The 18,760-nt window shown below is 44.1% G+C and overlaps 1 protein-coding gene across 4 annotated transcripts in view; it reads left to right on the top strand.

Annotated features, from left to right (window-relative positions):
- LOC109644605 (sodium channel protein type 3 subunit alpha-like) overlaps positions 1-18,760 on the top strand; it is a 106,204-nt gene that overhangs the window by 70,804 nt on the left and 16,640 nt on the right. For 3 of the 4 annotated variants that reach the window (XM_069512144.1, XM_069512146.1, XM_069512145.1), the window contains exons 23-27: positions 3,144-3,267; positions 11,589-11,743; positions 14,421-14,594; positions 16,274-16,396; positions 17,863-18,138. In XM_069512144.1, coding sequence (XP_069368245.1) covers positions 3,144-3,267; positions 11,589-11,743; positions 14,421-14,594; positions 16,274-16,396; positions 17,863-18,138 — 852 coding nt within the window. The remainder of the gene's footprint in view (positions 1-3,143; positions 3,268-11,588; positions 11,744-14,420; positions 14,595-16,273; positions 16,397-17,862; positions 18,139-18,760) is intronic. The other variant, XM_069512147.1, reaches the window with a different exon arrangement.

The raw sequence follows: 18,760 nt of genomic DNA, 5'->3' as shown, positions 1-18,760 counted from the left end.
CAGCAGGTACAGCTCCATCTCTGTGTGTGTGTGTGTGTTTGTGTGTCAGGTTGAGCTGAGTGTACAAAACTTTTTCAAATTACAACTGCGTCACCCCAGCTCCTCCTCAGCTCCTCCTCAGGTTGTCGGTCACCTCAGCACAATGGAGCATTTAGTCCATATTGAAGAAAACAGTTCTGAGATTGAGAATAATGTGTAATAATGTGTGTTCCACCTGTTCCACAACTTCTCAACTTTATTCTCTAGTTCCACTTCGTCCTGGAACTATCGACACTCTGTCTCCAAACCTCAGATTTGTTTGTCGTCCTTCATTCCACAAGTGCAGCAAATAAATGTGACTGCATCCAATCACGTTTCATATCTCTCTCTCTCTCTCTCCCTCTCTCTTTCTCTCTCCCCCTCTCTCCCCTTGTTTCCCTCTCTCCCTCCCTCCAGGTCTTTTCTCTGTCGTTCATCTTCACTGTAAATAGAAGCTGCTGAGCGGCTCCGGCGTCCAGTTTTAATAGACCCAGTGTTTGGTTATGTAATGAATAAAGAGCTGAGCTGCACTTCAATGGCGTCCATAAATCACCTCGTGTGGTTTTCAGAGTCTCATAAAGCTCAGATCAGCTGGTCGTTGTGGACGCGGTCAACAGCTGAGGTCAGAGGTCAGACCGCAGTGTCTACAGTGGTGATCGTTAAAGGTTCAACTCCAAATATGCACGTGAGCGGTGAACCGAGTAATCACAGCGTTCAAGTGTCCGTCTTTAAAATCGTCTTAAAAGTAGATATTAATAATATATTAGTAATATCTTTGTGTGTGTGTGTGTGTGTGCATCAACCGCAGAGAGTAAAAGTAAAAACACCCAGAATGCATTTTATATTTCCTGTAACAATGAGAACTTAGACGGACTCCAAACTATCGTCGAGGACGAACCAGGATGCACGATGTTCGGTGAAGCTGCGTAATGAAAACATGTCTTATTATATATATAACATATTTGTTGAGCTCGCAGAACAAACCTGTGGTCACCTGAGTTTAAATGATCTTTACTCATTAACCCCTGAACCCGTGTGCTGGTGACGTTACTGTTTCCACAGCAGGTGTTGTGTGTCCACAGCTGCCATGTGCACAATGTGTGTTTGTGTCTGCTGCCCTGTGACCTCAGCTGCCCCCCCCCCCCCCCCCCCCCCCCTGCAGAGGTCTGGACCCTGCAGACCAACAGGTGCCGTCTGCAGCCTCAGGTGCTGGGACGCTGACGCCACCGCTCTGCTTTGATCCCTCCCGACATCAAAACGTCCGAACTGTAGAGTGACGTCACAAATACACTTTAAAAACGAGCCAACAGTCCAAACACACGGAGGCTTGTGTCACCGAAGGAAACAGTTGGTTTGCGAAACATCAACAAAAAGTCCCAACCGCGTCTGAAACATGGAGTTAACATGAGAAACAGTCTGAATAAGTTCAGCTCGGCTCGGCCTCGAGGTTTCCTGTCGTCTTCGTGCTCGTTCCTCTCAGTCGCCTGTAAAGATGAAATATGTCGTTACAAGCGCAGAACACACAAGACGTCTGCCCGCAGAGACAAAGTCCTGGTTAGCAGTGAACATTCCGTTCCTCCTGCTTAGTGAAGACGAACAACGCCACGCGCTTCAATTTAGTGGAGAACAAATGAAGTGTCTGCTGTCGCTATGGCAGCTGTGAGCCGAGTTTAGCCGAAACAAAACACGACGGAGCCAAATGAGCGCGAGAGAGGGAGGATGGAGAAACGATGATTCAAGGAATCTACGTGTGTGTGTGTGTGTGTGTGACCTGATACTATCAACTGTGCAATAATATAAAACACACACAGGCGGTGACATGCACAGTGAGTCTTTGTTTTAAATGTGCAGCTCGATTTCCAGTCAGAATCTGTTGCCTGATATTCTGGAGTCTCTCTGATTGAGGGTCAGGAATTACACGAGTGAGCGGAAAACCACACTGTGGCTAATGTTGTGTAGCTGGTGTGTGTACAGCTGAGCACCTGTGTCGTCACTTGAATGTTCCCGGTTCGATTCCCGTGTGTCCTCCGAGACTCTGAACTCCTCCTGTTTCCTCCTGAACGTGTGAGTGAGACGTTCTTTGAGGGCGCGACTTAAAAACGTTCTTTCATCCTTCAGGAGGCAAGTGAGTGGAAATAGTTACGACGGTAGATTTAGAAAAAAGTTGACGAAAGTAATCAGATTACTTGTGTGTGTAACTTCCAGGCCCTCGGTGTGTTTGACTTCCCTCAGCTGGATGGAAGCAGCTTATGAATAGAAATACATTTAAACCCTCATTACGGACGTCAACTGTCACAGAGACCAAGGCTGTGTGTGTGTGTGTGTGTGTGTGTGTGTGTGTGTGTGTGTGTGTGTGTGTGTCTGTCTATGTGTCTGTGTGTCCAAGGCTGGCATTCGTCACAGCAGCTCCTCTCTGTTCCCAGATTCTGAATGTATTCATGAGTTAGCTGTTGACTCAGGTAGTTAGCTCACCTGTCCACACACACACACACACACACAGGGACACACACAGACACACACACACACCGCCCGCTGTGTCTTTGTCGAGACAAAACTTGCCAGATTTCCTTCCTCAGCCTTTAGAAGAAAACCTGTCCTGTGTCCCTCCATCTCCCTCGTCCCTTTGTAAAGTTAAACTCCCATGATGCTTTGCAAACGGGGACCTTTGAAGTCAGCTGGGATGGGGGGGGGGGGTTTCCTGACGTCTAGTTCTGTCCTGATCTGTCGCAGTGAGCAGACGGAGGGTTTGGAAGGTGATGTCTGTCTCTGTTCTCGCAGCCAGGACTCCTGTCAGTTACGTAACATTGAATCTGACTCATTCAGCCTCGACTGCAGCAGAATGATGCTGATCATCATCATCATCGTCACTCAAACACAACTTTACACAAACAAAACCCACGACCTCACAAATACCGACGCTAACGCAGGCACGAGCTGTAAAACCGCACAACGTCTCAACGATGCTGTTGTGAGATAACACAACGTTGTGTGTTTATCCGCAGACGAACTGGAACCGGATGAATCTTCTTTACAAACAGAAAAATATCATCTGCACACAAGTTTGAAATAATGAGCTGACGATCACTCCTTGATTCTGATTGGTTGTTTCCTGCCGTGTCAACCAGCAGAAAGACGATGTCAGCCTATCAGAGGGCAGCACGGTGGACCTCAGGAAGCCGGGAGAGGAAGAGGATGAGTACTCCGAGATGGCGGAAGAAGCCATGGACCCCGACAACTGCTTCCCAGATCGTACGTGCACACACACACACACACACACACACACAGTGTTACGACACATTTTACTTCGTTTACATTTCACACTCTGTCTTTTTATTTGCCGAAGTTTTATGTTATGCTGCCACCTGCTGGACTGGACCAGCTTGTTGTGTCCGTTGGGTTTTCACACGTCAGCTAATTCAGCTAAATGCACATCCTGTATGTTTCGACCCTGGTGGACACACGGGGAACTGTGTTCAACTCATATAAGGATTCACAGCGTTACTCTTTGTTTATAATCTTAAACTCAACTTGATTTTTGTTTGACTTTTAATCGACATTTTCTGGCGTCTGACAATTTATAAATTATCTTAAAAATGAAGGTTGTTGTTCAACCAAAATCTACGGAGATAAAATAACTCACATTTTAAACTTGCTTTGCTCGATGACAAGATTTAGATTTCTCTTAAAATGCATTGTAGAATGTTATTAATAGTTTTCGTCCGTAAAGAAACACGCAGAGTTTCGTCAGGTGTGATCTGACCTGAGGCCAGTGTTTCAGACTTGGTACTGAGATCAGGAATACACAGAGGTCATATCACACTCACGTATTCACTCTGTGATAAACGTTGGTGCTCCAACCTTCGTCTTTTATCTGCTGTGAAGCTGTTACCCTTCAGTTTGAGAAGCTTTCCTCTGACCACGAGTCCGTCCCACCACCCCCCTGCCCCAGAACTTTCATAACGAGATTTATGATCTCGCTCCGACTAACTCAGGTGAAAAGCAAACACCTTGTTTCCTTCCTGACTCAGCCGCTTTCCTCCCGGGGCACGGAGATTTGTCTCAGACACGGTTCAGCGCAGCGAGCAGGTTCACGCTGCCGACAGGGAAATGTCGGGGGGGACACTGCAGTGTTATTGGGCTAACGACAGCCAATGAGTTCCCCGTTTCTAGAGAGCTGAGGTACGCTCTGACGTCACGTGATGGCTGAAGAACTTATTTCCGCCTCTATGCAGACGATGTTGTGTTTCATCAGCCAATGAGATCGGTCCTGCTGATGAACGTCAGTGATTAAAGTGTCAGAGCCACTTCAGTTTTTCCAGAAATGGATTAAATCACTAAATCAATTTGAGATGGAAATGTTTGTTTATTCTTCATCTTCGTCATCATCTTCGTCATATGTTCTGCTCATATAAAGACACAGCAGATTAATGGAGGCTTTAAATTCGTTAGTTTCTCTTTGAACGTTTGAAGTTTAATAAAATGAATTTAATAAAATGATTGGGATCCAAGGACAGAACAACAACACATGAACACTTAATATAATCTTTTTAAATGATGAAATACAGAGCCAATGATGAGTTGCTTTCTGGGTAATGTAGTCACCGTGCTCAATAACATTTAGTGTTTGGTTTTGATTTCATGTCCCATGAGTCCGTTCATCTTGATCAGTATAAGTTTGTTTTTCTCTTCACATCAAGTTCAACTCAACAACCATGATCACGATCATTTTGTTTTGTGAATCTTTTATCACGGTGAGTTTTCAGCCTGGGGGGGGGGGGGGGGGTGTTAGTGTTTCTGAAGACGTTGCAGTCACATGATTCGTTCACTAACCACAAGCCCATCGCCCGCCCTCCTGCCCCAGTACTTTCATAATGAGATTTATGATCCTGCTCTGACGAACCCGGGAGAAAAGCAAACACCTTGTTTCCTTCCTGACTCAGCCGCTTTCCTCCCGGAGCTCAGAGATTTGTCTCGGACGCGGTTCAGCGCAGCGAGCGCGTTCACGGAGCAGAGACGAAGACGCAGAGCGAAGGACGAAGTTCATGTCGTGACACGATGACACCGAAGGAGAGTTCAGCCAAAGGAGAAGGAATCATCTCGTAAATGTACCAAAGTACAACCCTTCATTTCTTTCTTTTCAAAGTTCAGAGGTAGTGTGAGGTAAAGGTAGTGTGTCTGCTCAGACAGAATCAGGCCAGGCAGCTGGAAAACCCTCTGCAAAGAGCGAGAACAACAAACAAGCCCCTGAATCAGTGAGGGTCGGACACACGGTAACACAACATCCTGCACGTGAACCTTTACGTTCTCCTGCTTTTAAAAGTTCTCACGTTTCCCTTCGACCTCGTTCACTCGAGTCAAAGCAGCCGTGAAATTCTCTCCGACAAACATATTCAGCTTTGACAAACGGTCGCTGCCTGGCGTCAAGGCTGCGCTGCTCGTGTTCACAGACGTGACGACAGATTTTAGACGCCGTCACCGGGAGGGTCGAAGGTCAGTGACACCGAACAAACCTGGGAACAGAGTACAAATGTTACTGGGCTTTTACTGTAGAAGTTTTTTGTATTTATTCAATACAACAGAAATATCTGGACTTTCTACTCCTCACGTCATTTGATCAGACTGAGGAGAATTCTCTGCTCTTATTATTCTGCATCATCGAGCTCCGTCTCAACATCGAGACTCAACCAGTTACACAGAGAAGACGATTCCTCCTCGTGTATCTATCGATGCAGATCAACAGGGTTTTACCTTGAGTGCAGAGGTTCTTCTTCTGTACTTCTGCCGGAGTAAAGAATGCAGTGGTGGACCGCACATCTGGAGCACCGGGACATTTCCCACTAACCTATCCCACTTTCAAAGTTTTTCCCTCTAAACTCAGATAAAATACTTGTTTCCACGGAACAATTTCACTTCACGACGACAGTTCACCACCTCGGAGTCTCACTCAGACAAAACCAGGACAATCTGATGTAGAATTTCAAAGTAAAAGCCCTTGAAATATCATATTTCCAGTCCGCCCCTGAAAGAATCGTACAATTCTGTTTTTAATTCATTTTAAGATCGATATTGTTTTTGCAGTCAACAGAATCTTTACAAATATTTAGTCACAACTGAAACCGTTTTACCTCCTCAGACAAGGATCCAGAAAAACCCGTGAGCGTGAGCTGCAGCGTTTGACACAAACTGAAACGAGCAAAACAAAACCGGTGAAATCATCAGTCACACTGGAGCAATAGACGCGACGTGTCAGGATCGATATCAGTGAAGCTGACCCTCATTTTATTCTGTATCACATGTAATTCTGTCGCATCGTCTACAACATCCACAGGTTCAATTTCCATCCACGGTGACACAGTGTTTCCTGTCAGAGGTGCTGTGGACGAGAGTGTGTGCCAAGAGGCAGATGTTGTATTAGCTTTGATTCATTTAGAAGATTGATGCGTCCATAGCCACTGTCCCAACACGTCGCCTGGTTCCTCCTGATTCAGCAGAGTCCTTCACCGCAGACAGACATTTGTCACTGGCTGGACTCAGATCAGCGGCTGGAGCAGCGACAGGCGACGAATGAAACATGAAGAAAACTCCTCCTCCTCCGCCGCCGCCGCCGCACGAAACATGACGAGCAAACAAAATGACAAGAGAGGAGAAGAGAAAACGCTCGAAGGCAAAAGAAATCAAACGAAAACATGAAACTGAAAAGAGCAAGAGAGAGAGGGAGGAGGAGGAGGAAGGAAAAACTAAACAAAGAAAATGATTGTCACAGGAAGAGAAGGAAAGAAAAGGTGATGAAAGGACAGGAGGAGAAAAAGATCTGAAATTATTCAAGATGCTGTAAATGATTTTCACAGTCTGTGATTTTTACATTTGGCTTTGCTGCGTCTCCTGATTCTACATCATCAAGTTACCAATGAAGCCAAACTGATCAGAGACACCGTGAGACATCAGTGAGACAAGAACGACCTTTGACAAACATTTATTTATTAAACGTCCCATCTGCTAACATGGAGGAGGAGGGGTTTATGACCTATACTGCAGTCAGCCACCAGGGGGCCATCCAGATGACTTGGCTTCACTTTTGGGAGCTGTCCTGTCGTCCGTCTAAAACAGAGTGGACGATGGGAGACGACTCCCTGATACGAACTCGCTGATGTCAACAGATTTTATGCAAAGAATCATATTTGCAGCTCGACGTCCCATCATCACCCTGGACCAGTCCCACCAGTGTGCTGACTTAGCACAGAGTTACCACATGTTAAAGAGTGTGTGTGTGTGTATGGGGGGGGGGGGGGGGGGGGGGCAGGGATTCCTGCGACTCGGCCAGCTGCTGCAGAACGAGGCCAGAAACATGACTAACAGCAGCGATCAGACACCAGCTGTGTGTCGGTGCATGTGAGGAGACAAAGAGACCATCTGGAGGCTCGGGACGAATCCCACCGTGTTCGTCTGCGTAGATCTTACGACGCGCTAGCGCACGTTAACATCGTGGCGTGTCCTCACTTCCTCCTACTGTCCAGAAATTGTACCAACGTTTTCATCTTTTCATTGTCTTTTACAGTAACGGACTCAGGGACGGACTCATTATATCAAGGTCCCGCCCCTACATGCTCTCAACCAATCTCGAATCAGTCTTAGGCTTGACGTCTCCGCCTGTTTTTATATCATCTAATAACGAGATATTTGTGTTGATCCAGTTTCACGTCCGTCACGTGTTAGAAACTCCTTCTGACTCCTCCAGATGTTCTCCAGAGTTCTTTCTCGGGGCTGTTGAACGTTCTCACGTACAGAAGCTCGGGGGTCATGTCAGGAGATGATCTTCATCGAGCTGTGAGAGTAGCTCCAGACCTGAGGCGAGGTGCGTTGTGTCGTCCTCGTGTTAGAAACGGATTTTTTACAGATAATCAAAATCACCTTTTCCTCCTAATGCAGGTGATTTATTTCCACGTGTGCATTCGCTTACGTTTTTGTGTCTCTGTGCGTTTATGTTCCACAGAGTTGTTTTATAGCTGTGAAGGATTGTGTGTGTGTGTGTGTGTGTGTGTGTGTGTGTGTGTGTGTGTGTGTGCCGCCACACTGTGATTACAAAGCACAAAACAACAGCGTGCCTCCCTGCTGCTCCCTCTGGCTGTCAGTAAGACAAAGTGTGTGCGTCGGCCTGAATGGAGACGCTCCCCCGCCGCTAATTATTCATCACGCGAGACGAAAGGTCGGTGGAACGAGAGAATCTCACACTAACGAGAGAAACTCTTCAGATGGATGAAGGTCATCACTTCCTGCTTTTACCTGATAGAGTCACAGGAAACAATGGTTCATTGAGACTGGATTCAAAAGGGGAAATAATTAACTCCGAGTTGTGAACGGCTCCAAAAATATGTTTGACCTGGATTTAAAGGACTGTTCCAACATTTCACTGGTGGAGCTGCTGCGTTAATGAGGAGATTAATATCGGAGGAGCTCAAGTTCTGTGGACGCTGCACAAAGATGAATCCAGGATGTATTGGTCCAGTTTCAGACTGGAACCTTAACGACTCCCTCCCTCCCTCCCTCCCTCCCTCCCTCCATCTTTACTGCTTATGCTTTGGGGGTCATGCAGGGGGCGGAGCCAGTCCCAGCTGACATTGGACAAAACGTACAGAGACAAACAACCGTTCACACCTGTCGTCACTTTAGAGTCTTCAATCACCGTAGCCCCTGAACTGCTGCATGCAGACACTGAGGGACTGACCTTTGACCTTTGAGCTTCCAGATCCAGATCGCTGAGCGGCCTGTCGTGTGAAGTGGTTGTCATGACGATAAGAGCTGCAGATTTGTTTCCAGGTGTGAATCCAAAGCTGCAGCTTGTCCAGAACCACATTCATTCACTGTCTCATCAACACACACACACACACACACACACACACACACACACACACACACACACACACACACACACACACACACACACACACACACACACACTAATTTACCCTCATGTGTCCTGCAAGTACAGATAAAGTGTATCACTCACAAAATCCAATTATATAAACTCACATGCAAAAATAAAAATCCATAGAAATCCACTACACACACACACACACACACACACACACACACACACACACAGTGATGTGCTGACAGCAGGCATTAGATTAGCTGCCCCATTAGTTCTCTAAATGCCAACTCATTGGTTAATGTTGTGATGCTGCATGACACGATTGAGAGGGAATATTTGTGTGTGTGTGTGTGTGTGTGTGTGTGTGTGTGTGTGTGTGTGTCTGCCTCTGTAACTGACTGTCTCTGATGTGACTCTTGCAGCAGGGGGACGTCGTCATGTTTTTCTCTTCGATGTGATTTCACTTTCTTGATTAATTTCCCTCCTGTGCCGAAAATAAACAGGAAGTATAAAAAAAACACCCCCCCCCCCCCCCCCCCCCCCCGCCCAAAAAAAACGGTGACATTTTATCATCGAAAATTGCAAAAAGCATTTTATGTAGAACTGAAATGTAAAAATAATTTCTTCACTCAGTAAACAGAGACATGAAGAGTGAATTCTGTGTGTGCGTGTGTGTGTGTGTGTGTGTGTGTGTGTGTGTGTGTGTGTGTGTGTGTGTGTGTGTGTGTGCGCGTGTGTGTGTGTGTGTGTGTGTGTGTGTGTGTGTGCATGTGTGTGTGTGTGTGTGTGTGTGTGTGTGTGTGCATGTGTGTGTGTGTGTTGCGGAGGCAGCGGGGGTCAGAGACAATCACCTGGCAGGGGAACATTGAGCAGTGTTTTCTGAGTAGTGTTCGATAACGGATCAATGTGGCGCAGCGGAGGCTCGACCGACAGGTGATGTAATGAGGCGTTTAGAGCTGCGTTCAATAAAAGTTTACAGCTGCTAAAGTGTTTATCAAAGCGACCTCCAGCTCGGGGGGGGGGGGTCCTAACACACACACACACACTCATAATAACTCTGCCAAGTGGGCTGATTGGGTGTCAGATTACCACTGGCTTGTTTTCATTGGATTACTCGACCAGTGTATCGGGGCATAGCCTATTAGTAGCCATGGAAACGGCGAGCCGGGGTAATCAGAGCTTTAATTACCGAGGTAGGCGGACGCTGCAATCAGCAGAGTGACGGGCAGCGACAGCTCAGCTCCTGCTCTCTCCTGTCACATGATTCACTTTCTTCTTCATGATAAAACACACGTGCAGTTTTTAAACACCTGGAACCGAAACATCATTCAAGCTGTGTTTTTATCTGAACCGGCGCAGCGTCTCCAGCCTCTTCGCTGATTTATCTTCCACAGAGTCGTGATGAGGTTCAGTACCGACGTGCTGCTCGTTACACGGTCAGAACCAACTGATGAAATAGTTTCATCACCACACGTGTGTAGTTCACGTGACCTGATGGCGACTCCCTCTCTGCGTGGCTCTGGCAGCACGTTAGCCTACAGTTAGCTGGTAGCTACCTCAAACTCCGCTATCTGTTTTCCCGTCGCTCGTCGCCTCGCACTTTTAACACGTTGGAGGCGGGGCCGGTGGCCGACACTCCCCTCCTGAACGCTCCAGTCCGCAGAAAACTGGTGGAAGGTTGTGTCAGAGGTCAGCGGTGGATGAGCGTCGAGGAACATGTTTAAATTTAACATGTGACAAATTCAAATCCGTGTTTTCATCCGTCCTGTTTCTCTGACTTTTCTTCAAACCTTCTTCTGTCGTTGGCTGAGAAGTCTTATCGGCCACATCCTGTCCACCTCCTCTGTCGGCTCCTGAGCCCCCATCATGCCTTGCTGGAGGGCACGTCAGCATTACTCACTCGACCAATCACTCAGCTGGAGTTCCCGCTCCTCGTGGCGAGACAACGTCAGGACGCGGTTCGTCGTCTCTCTGTCGTTCCTCAGCGACACGCAGATTGAGTTTGGAAACGTCAGCGATGAGTTGTTAGTGCCACAGGGCCGATAACACGAGAGGACGGAAACCTGATCCTCTGGTTCTCGGCGGAGCGACGGCGTCTGTGTCAGAGTTCATGCTGATCCTCAAAGAGCTGCAGGGGAACACGTTCTACAGAGAATAAATCAAGAGAGAATAAATAAAGAGAGAATAAATAAAGAGAGAATAAATAAAGAGAGAATAAATAAAGAGAGAATAAATAAAGAGAGAATAAATAAAGAGAGAATAAATCCACAATCAGTTAGAATCTGCACCAAAAAACAAGGTTTGAATCGTTTCTCCCTCGACACAGTTTTAAATTCAAAAGGTCAACTGACAAACTCTCTCTCTTTCCCCCGTGTGTGTCTCTCTCTCTCTCTTTCCCCCGTGTCTCTCTCTCTCTCTTCCCCCGTGTCTCCCCCTCTCTCTCTCTCTCTTTCCCCCGTGTCTGTCTCTCTCTTCCCCCGTGTCTCTCTCTCTCTCTCTCTCTTTCCCCCGTGTCTCTCTCTCTCTCTCTTCCCCCGTGTGTGTGTCTCTCTCTCTCTCTTTCCCCCGTGTCTGTCTCTCTCTTCCCCCGTGTCTCTCTCTCTCTCTCTCTTTCCCCCGTGTGTGTCTCTCTCTCTCTCTTTCCCCCGTGTCTCTCTCTCTCTCTCTTCCCCCCGTGTCTCCCCCTCTCTCTCGCCCTCAGTGTGTGTGTCCAGGTTTCAGTGCTGTGACGTGGACACGTCCTCCGGCCTCGGTCAGATCTGGTGGAGGATGAGGAAGACGTGTTTCCAGATCGTGGAGCACAGCTGGTTCGAGTCCTTCATCATCTTCATGATCCTGCTCAGCTCCGGAGCGCTGGTCAGACACAACCACTCCTTCTTCCATTCTCTCTTTCTTTTACTCTCTCTTTTCTCTTGTTCTCTCTCTTTCTTTTACTCTCTCTCTTTCTTCTATTCTCTCTTTCTTTTACTCTCTCTTTTCTCTTGTTCTCTCTCTTTTCTTTTACTCTCTCTCTTTCTTCTATTCTCTCTTTCTTTTACTCTCTCTTTCTTTTACTCTCTCTTTTCTTTCATTATCTCTCCTTCTTCTATTCTCTCTTTCTTTTCTTTTCTTTTCTCTCTTTTCTTTTACTCTCTCTCTTTTCTTTCATTCTCTCTCTTTTCTTTTACTCTCTCTCTTTCTTCTATTCTCTCTTTCTTTTACTCTCTCTTTTCTTTCATTCTCTCTCTTTTCTTTTACTCTCTCTCTTTTCTTTTATTATCTCTCTTTTCTTTCATTCTCTCTCTTTTCTTTCATTCTCTCTCTTTTCTTTCATTCTCTTTCTTTTCTCTTGTTCTCTCTCTTTTCTTTCATTCTCTCTCTTTTCTCTTGTTCCCTCTCTTTTCTTTAATTCTCTCTCTTTTCTTTTATTCTCTCTCTTTTCATTCATTCTCTCTCTTTTCTTTAATTCTCTCTCTTTTCTTTTATTCTCTCTCTTTTCTTGTCTTTTCTCTCTTTTCTTTTCTTCTCTCTCTTTTCTCTTATTCTCTCTCTTTTCTTTCATTCTCTCTCTTTTCATTCATTCTCTCTCTTTTCTTTCATTCTCTCTCTTTTCTTTAATTCTCTCTCTTTTCTTTCATTCTCTCTCTTTTCTCTTGTTCTCTCTCTTTTCTTTCATTCTCTCTCTTTTCTTTTATTCTCTCTCTTTTCATTCATTCTCTCTCTTTTCTTTAATTCTCTCTCTTTTCTTTTATTCTCTCTCTTTTCTTTTCTTTTCTCTCTTTTCTTTTCTTCTCTCTCTTTTCTCTTATTCTCTCTCTTTTCTTTCATTCTCTCTCTTTTCTTTTATTCTGTCTCTTTTCATTTATTATCTCTCTTTTCTTTTCTTTTCTCTCTTTTCTTTTATTATCTCTCTTTTCTTTTATTATCTCTCTTTTCTTTTCTTTTCTCTCTTTTCTTTTACTCTCTCTCTTTTCTTTAATTCTCTCTCTTTTCTTTTCTTATCTCTCTTTTCTTTTATTATCTCTCTTTTCTTTTCTTTTCTCTCTTTTCTTTTACTCTCTCTCTTTTCTTTAATTCTCTCTCTTTTCTTTTCTTATCTCTCTTTTCATTTCTTATCTCTCTTTTCATTTCTTTTCTCTCTTTTCTTTTATTCTCTCTCTTTTCTTTAATTCTCTCTCTTTTCTTTTCTTATCTCTCTTTTCTTTTCTTATCTCTCTTTTCTTTTATTATCTCTCTTTTCTTTTCTTTTCTCTCTTTTCTTTTACTCTCTCTCTTTTCTTTAATTCTCTCTCTTTTCTTTTCTTATCTCTCTTTTCATTTATTATCTCTCTTTTCTTTTCTTTTCTCTCTTTTCTTTTCTTTTCTCTCTTTTCTTTTACTCTCTCTCTTTTCTTTAATTCTCTCTCTTTTCTTTTCTTATCTCTCTTTTCTTTTATTCTCTCTATTTTCTTTTCTTATCTCTCTTTTCTTTTATTCTCTCTCTTTTCTTTTATTCTCTCTCTTTTCATTTATTATCTCTCTACTTTCATGTATTCTCTCTCTTTTCATTCATTCTCTCTCTACCTTCTTTTATTCTCTCTCTACCTTCTTTTATTCTCTCTCTTTTCATTCATTATCTCTCTTTTCATTTATTCTCTCTCTTTTCATTTATTATCTCTCCTTTCATTTATTCTCTCTGTTTTCATTTATTCTCTCTACTTTCATTTATTCTCTCTCTTTTCATTTATTCTCTCTATTTTCATTTAATCTCTCTATTTTCTTTTATTCTCTCTCTTTTCATTTATTCTCTCTACTTTCATTTATTCTCTCTACTTTCATTTATTCTCTCTATCTTAATTTAATCTCTCTCTTTTCTTTTATTCTCTCTATCTTAATTTATTGTCTCTCTTTTCTTTTATTCTCTCTATCTTAATTTATTCTCTCTCTTTTCATTTATTCTCTCTACTTCTATTTATTCTCTCTACTTTCATTCATTCTCTCTCTTTTCATTTATTCTCTCTCTTTTCATTTATTCTCTCTACTTTCATTTATTCTCTCTCTTTTCTTTTATTCTCTCTATCTTAATTTATTCTCTCTCTTTTCATTTATTCTCTCTACTTTCATTTATTCTCTCTATCTTAATTTATTCTCTCTACTTCTATTTATTCTCTCTTCTTTCATTCATTCTCTCTCTTTTCATTTATTCTCTCTCTTTTCATTTATTCTCTCTACTTTCATTTATTCTCTCTATCTTAATTTATTCTCTCTCTTTTCTTTTATTCTCTCTATCTTAATTTATTCTCTCTCTTTTCATTTATTCTCTCTATCTTAATTATTCTCTCTACTTCTATTTATTCTCTCTCTTTTCTTAGTAATAAATAAACTCATCTCTACTGATTTTTATTTTAATTGACTTCAGGTGTAAAAAGTTAATTTTCTGTAACAAACTTTACATTTTCATTCTAAACGAGAGAATATTCGTCCTTTAAAATAATAAGTTAGAATAAATCCTTCGTAACCTCGTTGTTCGTAAGCGAGGGGCGGCGCCCTGACGGCTCTCTGCCTCCCCCTTCAGGCGTTCGAGGACATCTACATCGAGCAGAGGAAGGTGGTGAAGGTGGTGCTGGAGTACTCAGACAAGATCTTCACCTACATCTTCATCCTGGAGATGTTGCTCAAGTGGCTCGCGTACGGCTTCAAGAAATACTTCACCAACTACTGGTGCTGGCTCGACTTCCTGATCGTCGACGTGAGTTCCTCAGTTTTATTTATCCATCGTTGATTGGTTCGTTTGTCGTTGGAGTGTGAACACACACGTTCACCATCATCTTCATTTGTAACATTTCATTTTCACATCATTTCATTATTTGCAAATTATGACATCAGGCGCGTCCCTGCGAGGACACGGTCTACGTCCTACCGAGGACACGGTCTGCGTCCCTGCGAGGACACGGTCTGCGTCCTACCGAGGACACAGTCTGCGTCCCTGCGAGGACACGGTCTGCACAGCCCATGAAGGAGGCAGTCTGTGTAGACTGTGAATCATTATGTCCAACACTCATAAGATCCCTGACTGAAAATCATTTCTCATCTGTATTCTTACTGATTCATTCTTCTCCCAACGTCTTTGTTAGAAAAGAGAAACCCAAAGTGACAAGAGCAGAAGAAGTGAAAAGAACGAGGGAGAGAGATATCAAAAGGCGAGAGAGGGAGGGACAAAAACGGGCGAGAGACTCAGAAAAAGAGGAAGACGGAGAGCGAGAGAGAGAAACGTCCAAACAGCCTCAAGCCAAACAATCAGCAGCAGCTTTTTAACCCACACACACACACACACACACACACACACACACACGCACACGTGTGATGTTTTTATGCGACATGTGGGCTGAAGAGCGAGACGTGTTGAGTCACAGGAAACAGAAAGGACACTTCTCTAAAACCTGCGTGAATCAGTTTTCAGCCACTAGGGGGCAGAACATCATCCGAACCAGCTGAGGGGTTGTTTCCACAGTTTCTCTCTCGTGTTGAAAGACGTCAGGCTTTTGTTTTTGTGTCGAGTGTCTGACGACAGCTTCAAGAACCACGGAGTAGAACCGCACGAGCAGTTTGTCGGTTTTATCTTCAGTCCCGTGGTTGTGTTTGTTTCTGACGTACTGAAATGACCTGGATGATGATGTCACGGTGTAACGCCCTGTAGATTTCAGTGATGGGTCACCTGGCTCAGTTCGTCTCCGTGGACCAGATCACCACCATGCGGGTGCTGAGGACTCTGAGGGCTCTCCGTCCTCTCCGGGCCGCCGCTCGCTTCGCTGGTATCAGGGTAAGAACCGGCTCAACCCGGCTGGACCAGGAAACTAAACGCTAGAGAAACTAGAGGCTTTCACAATAAAACCAACATAAAACAAGTTTGTAAAACATCTAAAATCATTTCTCCACCGATGAAGCAGCTCAAACTTTAATAGTTTATCACCAAGTTGTTCATTATTTCATATTTTAATGAGAAATCAAAGTAGAAGAATTTACAGGTGAAAAATTAGCCACATAAAAGAGTCAATAAATATATAATCTGAATAAACATAATGTTCAGTGTTCTCGTCGCCCTCGTCCAGAAATAAAAGTTTAATAAATCGCTCCGAGGTTTTTCCGTCTCGCTCGTGAACAGTAGCGACGGTTTTCTTCTCCTCAGTGTTCGACAGGATTAAACCTGGTCTGGATTCTGAAGATAAACTCGATTAACTTCATTTCTCTTGTTTCCTCAGGAATCAGCTGATTGTTAAACTAACGCGGTCTCTTCGTCCTCAGATATCCAGAGCTACGATTGGCCGCTCCAGGATCAGTCTCCTCCCCTTCTCTCTTCGTCTTTAGTTTAACGTTCCTGCTTCTCTCTTCTGTTTCCCCGCCTCTTCCTGTCCTCTCTCGCTCCTCCAGGTCTCATTGGTCAGTTTGGTGGCCAACACGTTGGGTTATTCAGACTTTGCAGCCATCAAGTCCCTGCGGACGCTCCGCGCCCTGCGGCCCCTCAGAGCCCTCTCCAGATTTGAAGGCATGAGGGTAAGAGTCAGTATTAATGGACCAAACACACCTGGGCGTCGCTATTCACAATCAGTCAGAGAAAAAAAGGCAGGAATCTGTTCTTCTACTGTTCTTATGTTTTTAGGCCGTCACGTTGTTGTGAACACGATATCTCAAGAACGATTTGAGGGGATTTCTTCAAATTCTGTTCAAACATTCATTTTGACTCGAGGATGAACTGAGTAGAATTTGGTTGTTTTAGGATCAACGACCTTTGTAAGAAATGAACTTTGAGTCACTCTCGATCTAAATCTTTACGCCCAGGAGTGTTTGAATTAAGAGTCTTTTTTTACTCACCTTCTCTCCCTCTCTCTCTCTCCAGTATTTCCTGCTCTCTGATTGGTTCGTTTCTTATTGAACGCTGACGTTCTGTGAATCAGTATTTGAACGTCCCTTAATATCTGTGACCCATCGATCAGTATTAGTGAGAGAGTCAGAGCGAACGCTTTGCTCTTTAACCCAAAGGATTCATCTCCTCCAGATGTGATAGGACACAAATCTAGAAAGGACACAGCTTCAGTTTCTCACTCAAACTAATCTCCAGAAGAATATTTCAGTGACCAGAGAAATAACAAACCTTTTCCCCTTTGAGAGTTTTTTAAATACAAAAGCTGGTTTTCCTAATTCTTGAATTCAAATGTTTAAAGTCATATCTGATGAAATGAGTGAATTCAGACGAGCAGCGTTTTGTAACGAAGCTCTGACGCCGACTCTGGTTCACAGGAAGTTCACGACCTGCTCGAGATGCTGGGGAAATAAACACCAGAGCTTTCAATCTCCCGTGATCCTCTCCTCCTTTCTTTGTCTGGATAATACGATTAGCTCTCGTGTCAATTTACAAATGCTCCACACTCTGCACCACGCTGCTCGCTCAGCATGGGATTCTGGGTAGGAGAAGTGCAGTGTGGGTACAGCGAGGAGGCTGAATCAGCGCTCGCTCTCTGTGTGTGAACACCAGCACGAAGACGAGAGCTGGTTCTCCTCCTCCTGCAGAAACAGATGTTCAGTTCATCGTGCTGCCTTCACTGACCTCAGCCAATCAAAGCTCGCTGGAAACTCGTGATATCAGTCCAAATCAAACTTTATTTCTAAAGTGCTTCAAAAATACATGAGAGTAAAACAGACAAAACTTAAGATAAAATAAAATACAAAGAGCAATAATCATGTACACACAACATGTCTACACAACATGTCTACACAACATGTCTACACAACATGTCTACACAACATGTCCACAGTTCATGTCTGAAAACAGCTTCTGTGTTAAATCTGACCAGTCGCCAAAATTCCAGTTTTTCCTCATGTAAGGAAAGTGTGTATTTAAGTACTTGTTGTGTATTTAAGTACTTGTTGTGTATTTAAGTACTTGTTGTGTGTTTAAGTGCTTGTTGTGTGTTTGTGTGTGTCTGTGTGTTTGCGTCACCCTGCCTCTCTCGTCCGTCCAGGTGGTGGTCAACGCTCTGATCGGAGCGATTCCCTCCATCATGAACGTGCTGCTGGTCTGCCTCATCTTCTGGCTCATCTTCAGCATCATGGGCGTGAACCTGTTCGCCGGCAAGTTCGGCCGCTGCGTCAACCGCACCGGTCACATCTACGACGCCTCCTTCATCAACAACAAGTCGGAGTGCGAGGCGCTCAACAACACCTCGCACTTCTACTGGAGCAAGGTCAAGGTCAACTTCGACAACGTGGGCGCCGGATACCTGGCTCTGCTTCAAGTGGTGAGTTAACGCTTCGGTGTCAGAGTTTTCTTCTTCTTCACTGGATACTTGAACTTTTTCCTGCGTTTGTTTGGCTCATTCATTTTTTAAATGCCGTCCTGTGTTCATGTACAACGAGAGAGTTCTGACTTTACTCTTGTATATTTTCTCCTCGTGTGAGGACGTATGTAAAAACCCTCTGAAAGTAAACGTGTGAAACCACAACACGAACCAAACGTCGTGTGAATAAAAGGAGGAAAACTCTTCTGCTGCTCGACGACTTCATATCAAATTAAAACCTCCACAAACTGAAGGAGCTTTGACTTCCCCTCTCTCCCTCGCTCCCCTCATCTCATCTTTTCCTCCGTGTCGTCCATTTGCGTCTTCGCCTTAATTTTCCTCCCACACCTGTTCTTCTTCATCACTCTCACTTTTGACTCTTCCACTCGTTCGCTCTGCCTCCCTCTCGGCTTTTAAGTCTTTAACGTCTCTCTCGCTGTTTGTCCTCTTCTCTCTCTCTCTCTCCTTCTCTCTCTGCTCTTTAATTATTTTTCAATTACACTGATGTTCTTATGAAACAGTTTAAAACAAGTCGTACGAAGACAAAAGCAGAAACAGAACAGAGTCAAATTTTTATATGAAT

The sequence above is a fragment of the Paralichthys olivaceus genome, chromosome 17 (assembly GCF_024713975.1).
Source record: "Paralichthys olivaceus isolate ysfri-2021 chromosome 17, ASM2471397v2, whole genome shotgun sequence".
Taxonomy (NCBI): Eukaryota; Metazoa; Chordata; class Actinopteri; order Pleuronectiformes; family Paralichthyidae; genus Paralichthys; species Paralichthys olivaceus.
The sequence above is the reverse complement of the archived record's forward strand: the minus strand, read 5'-3'. Positions and strand labels throughout refer to the sequence as shown.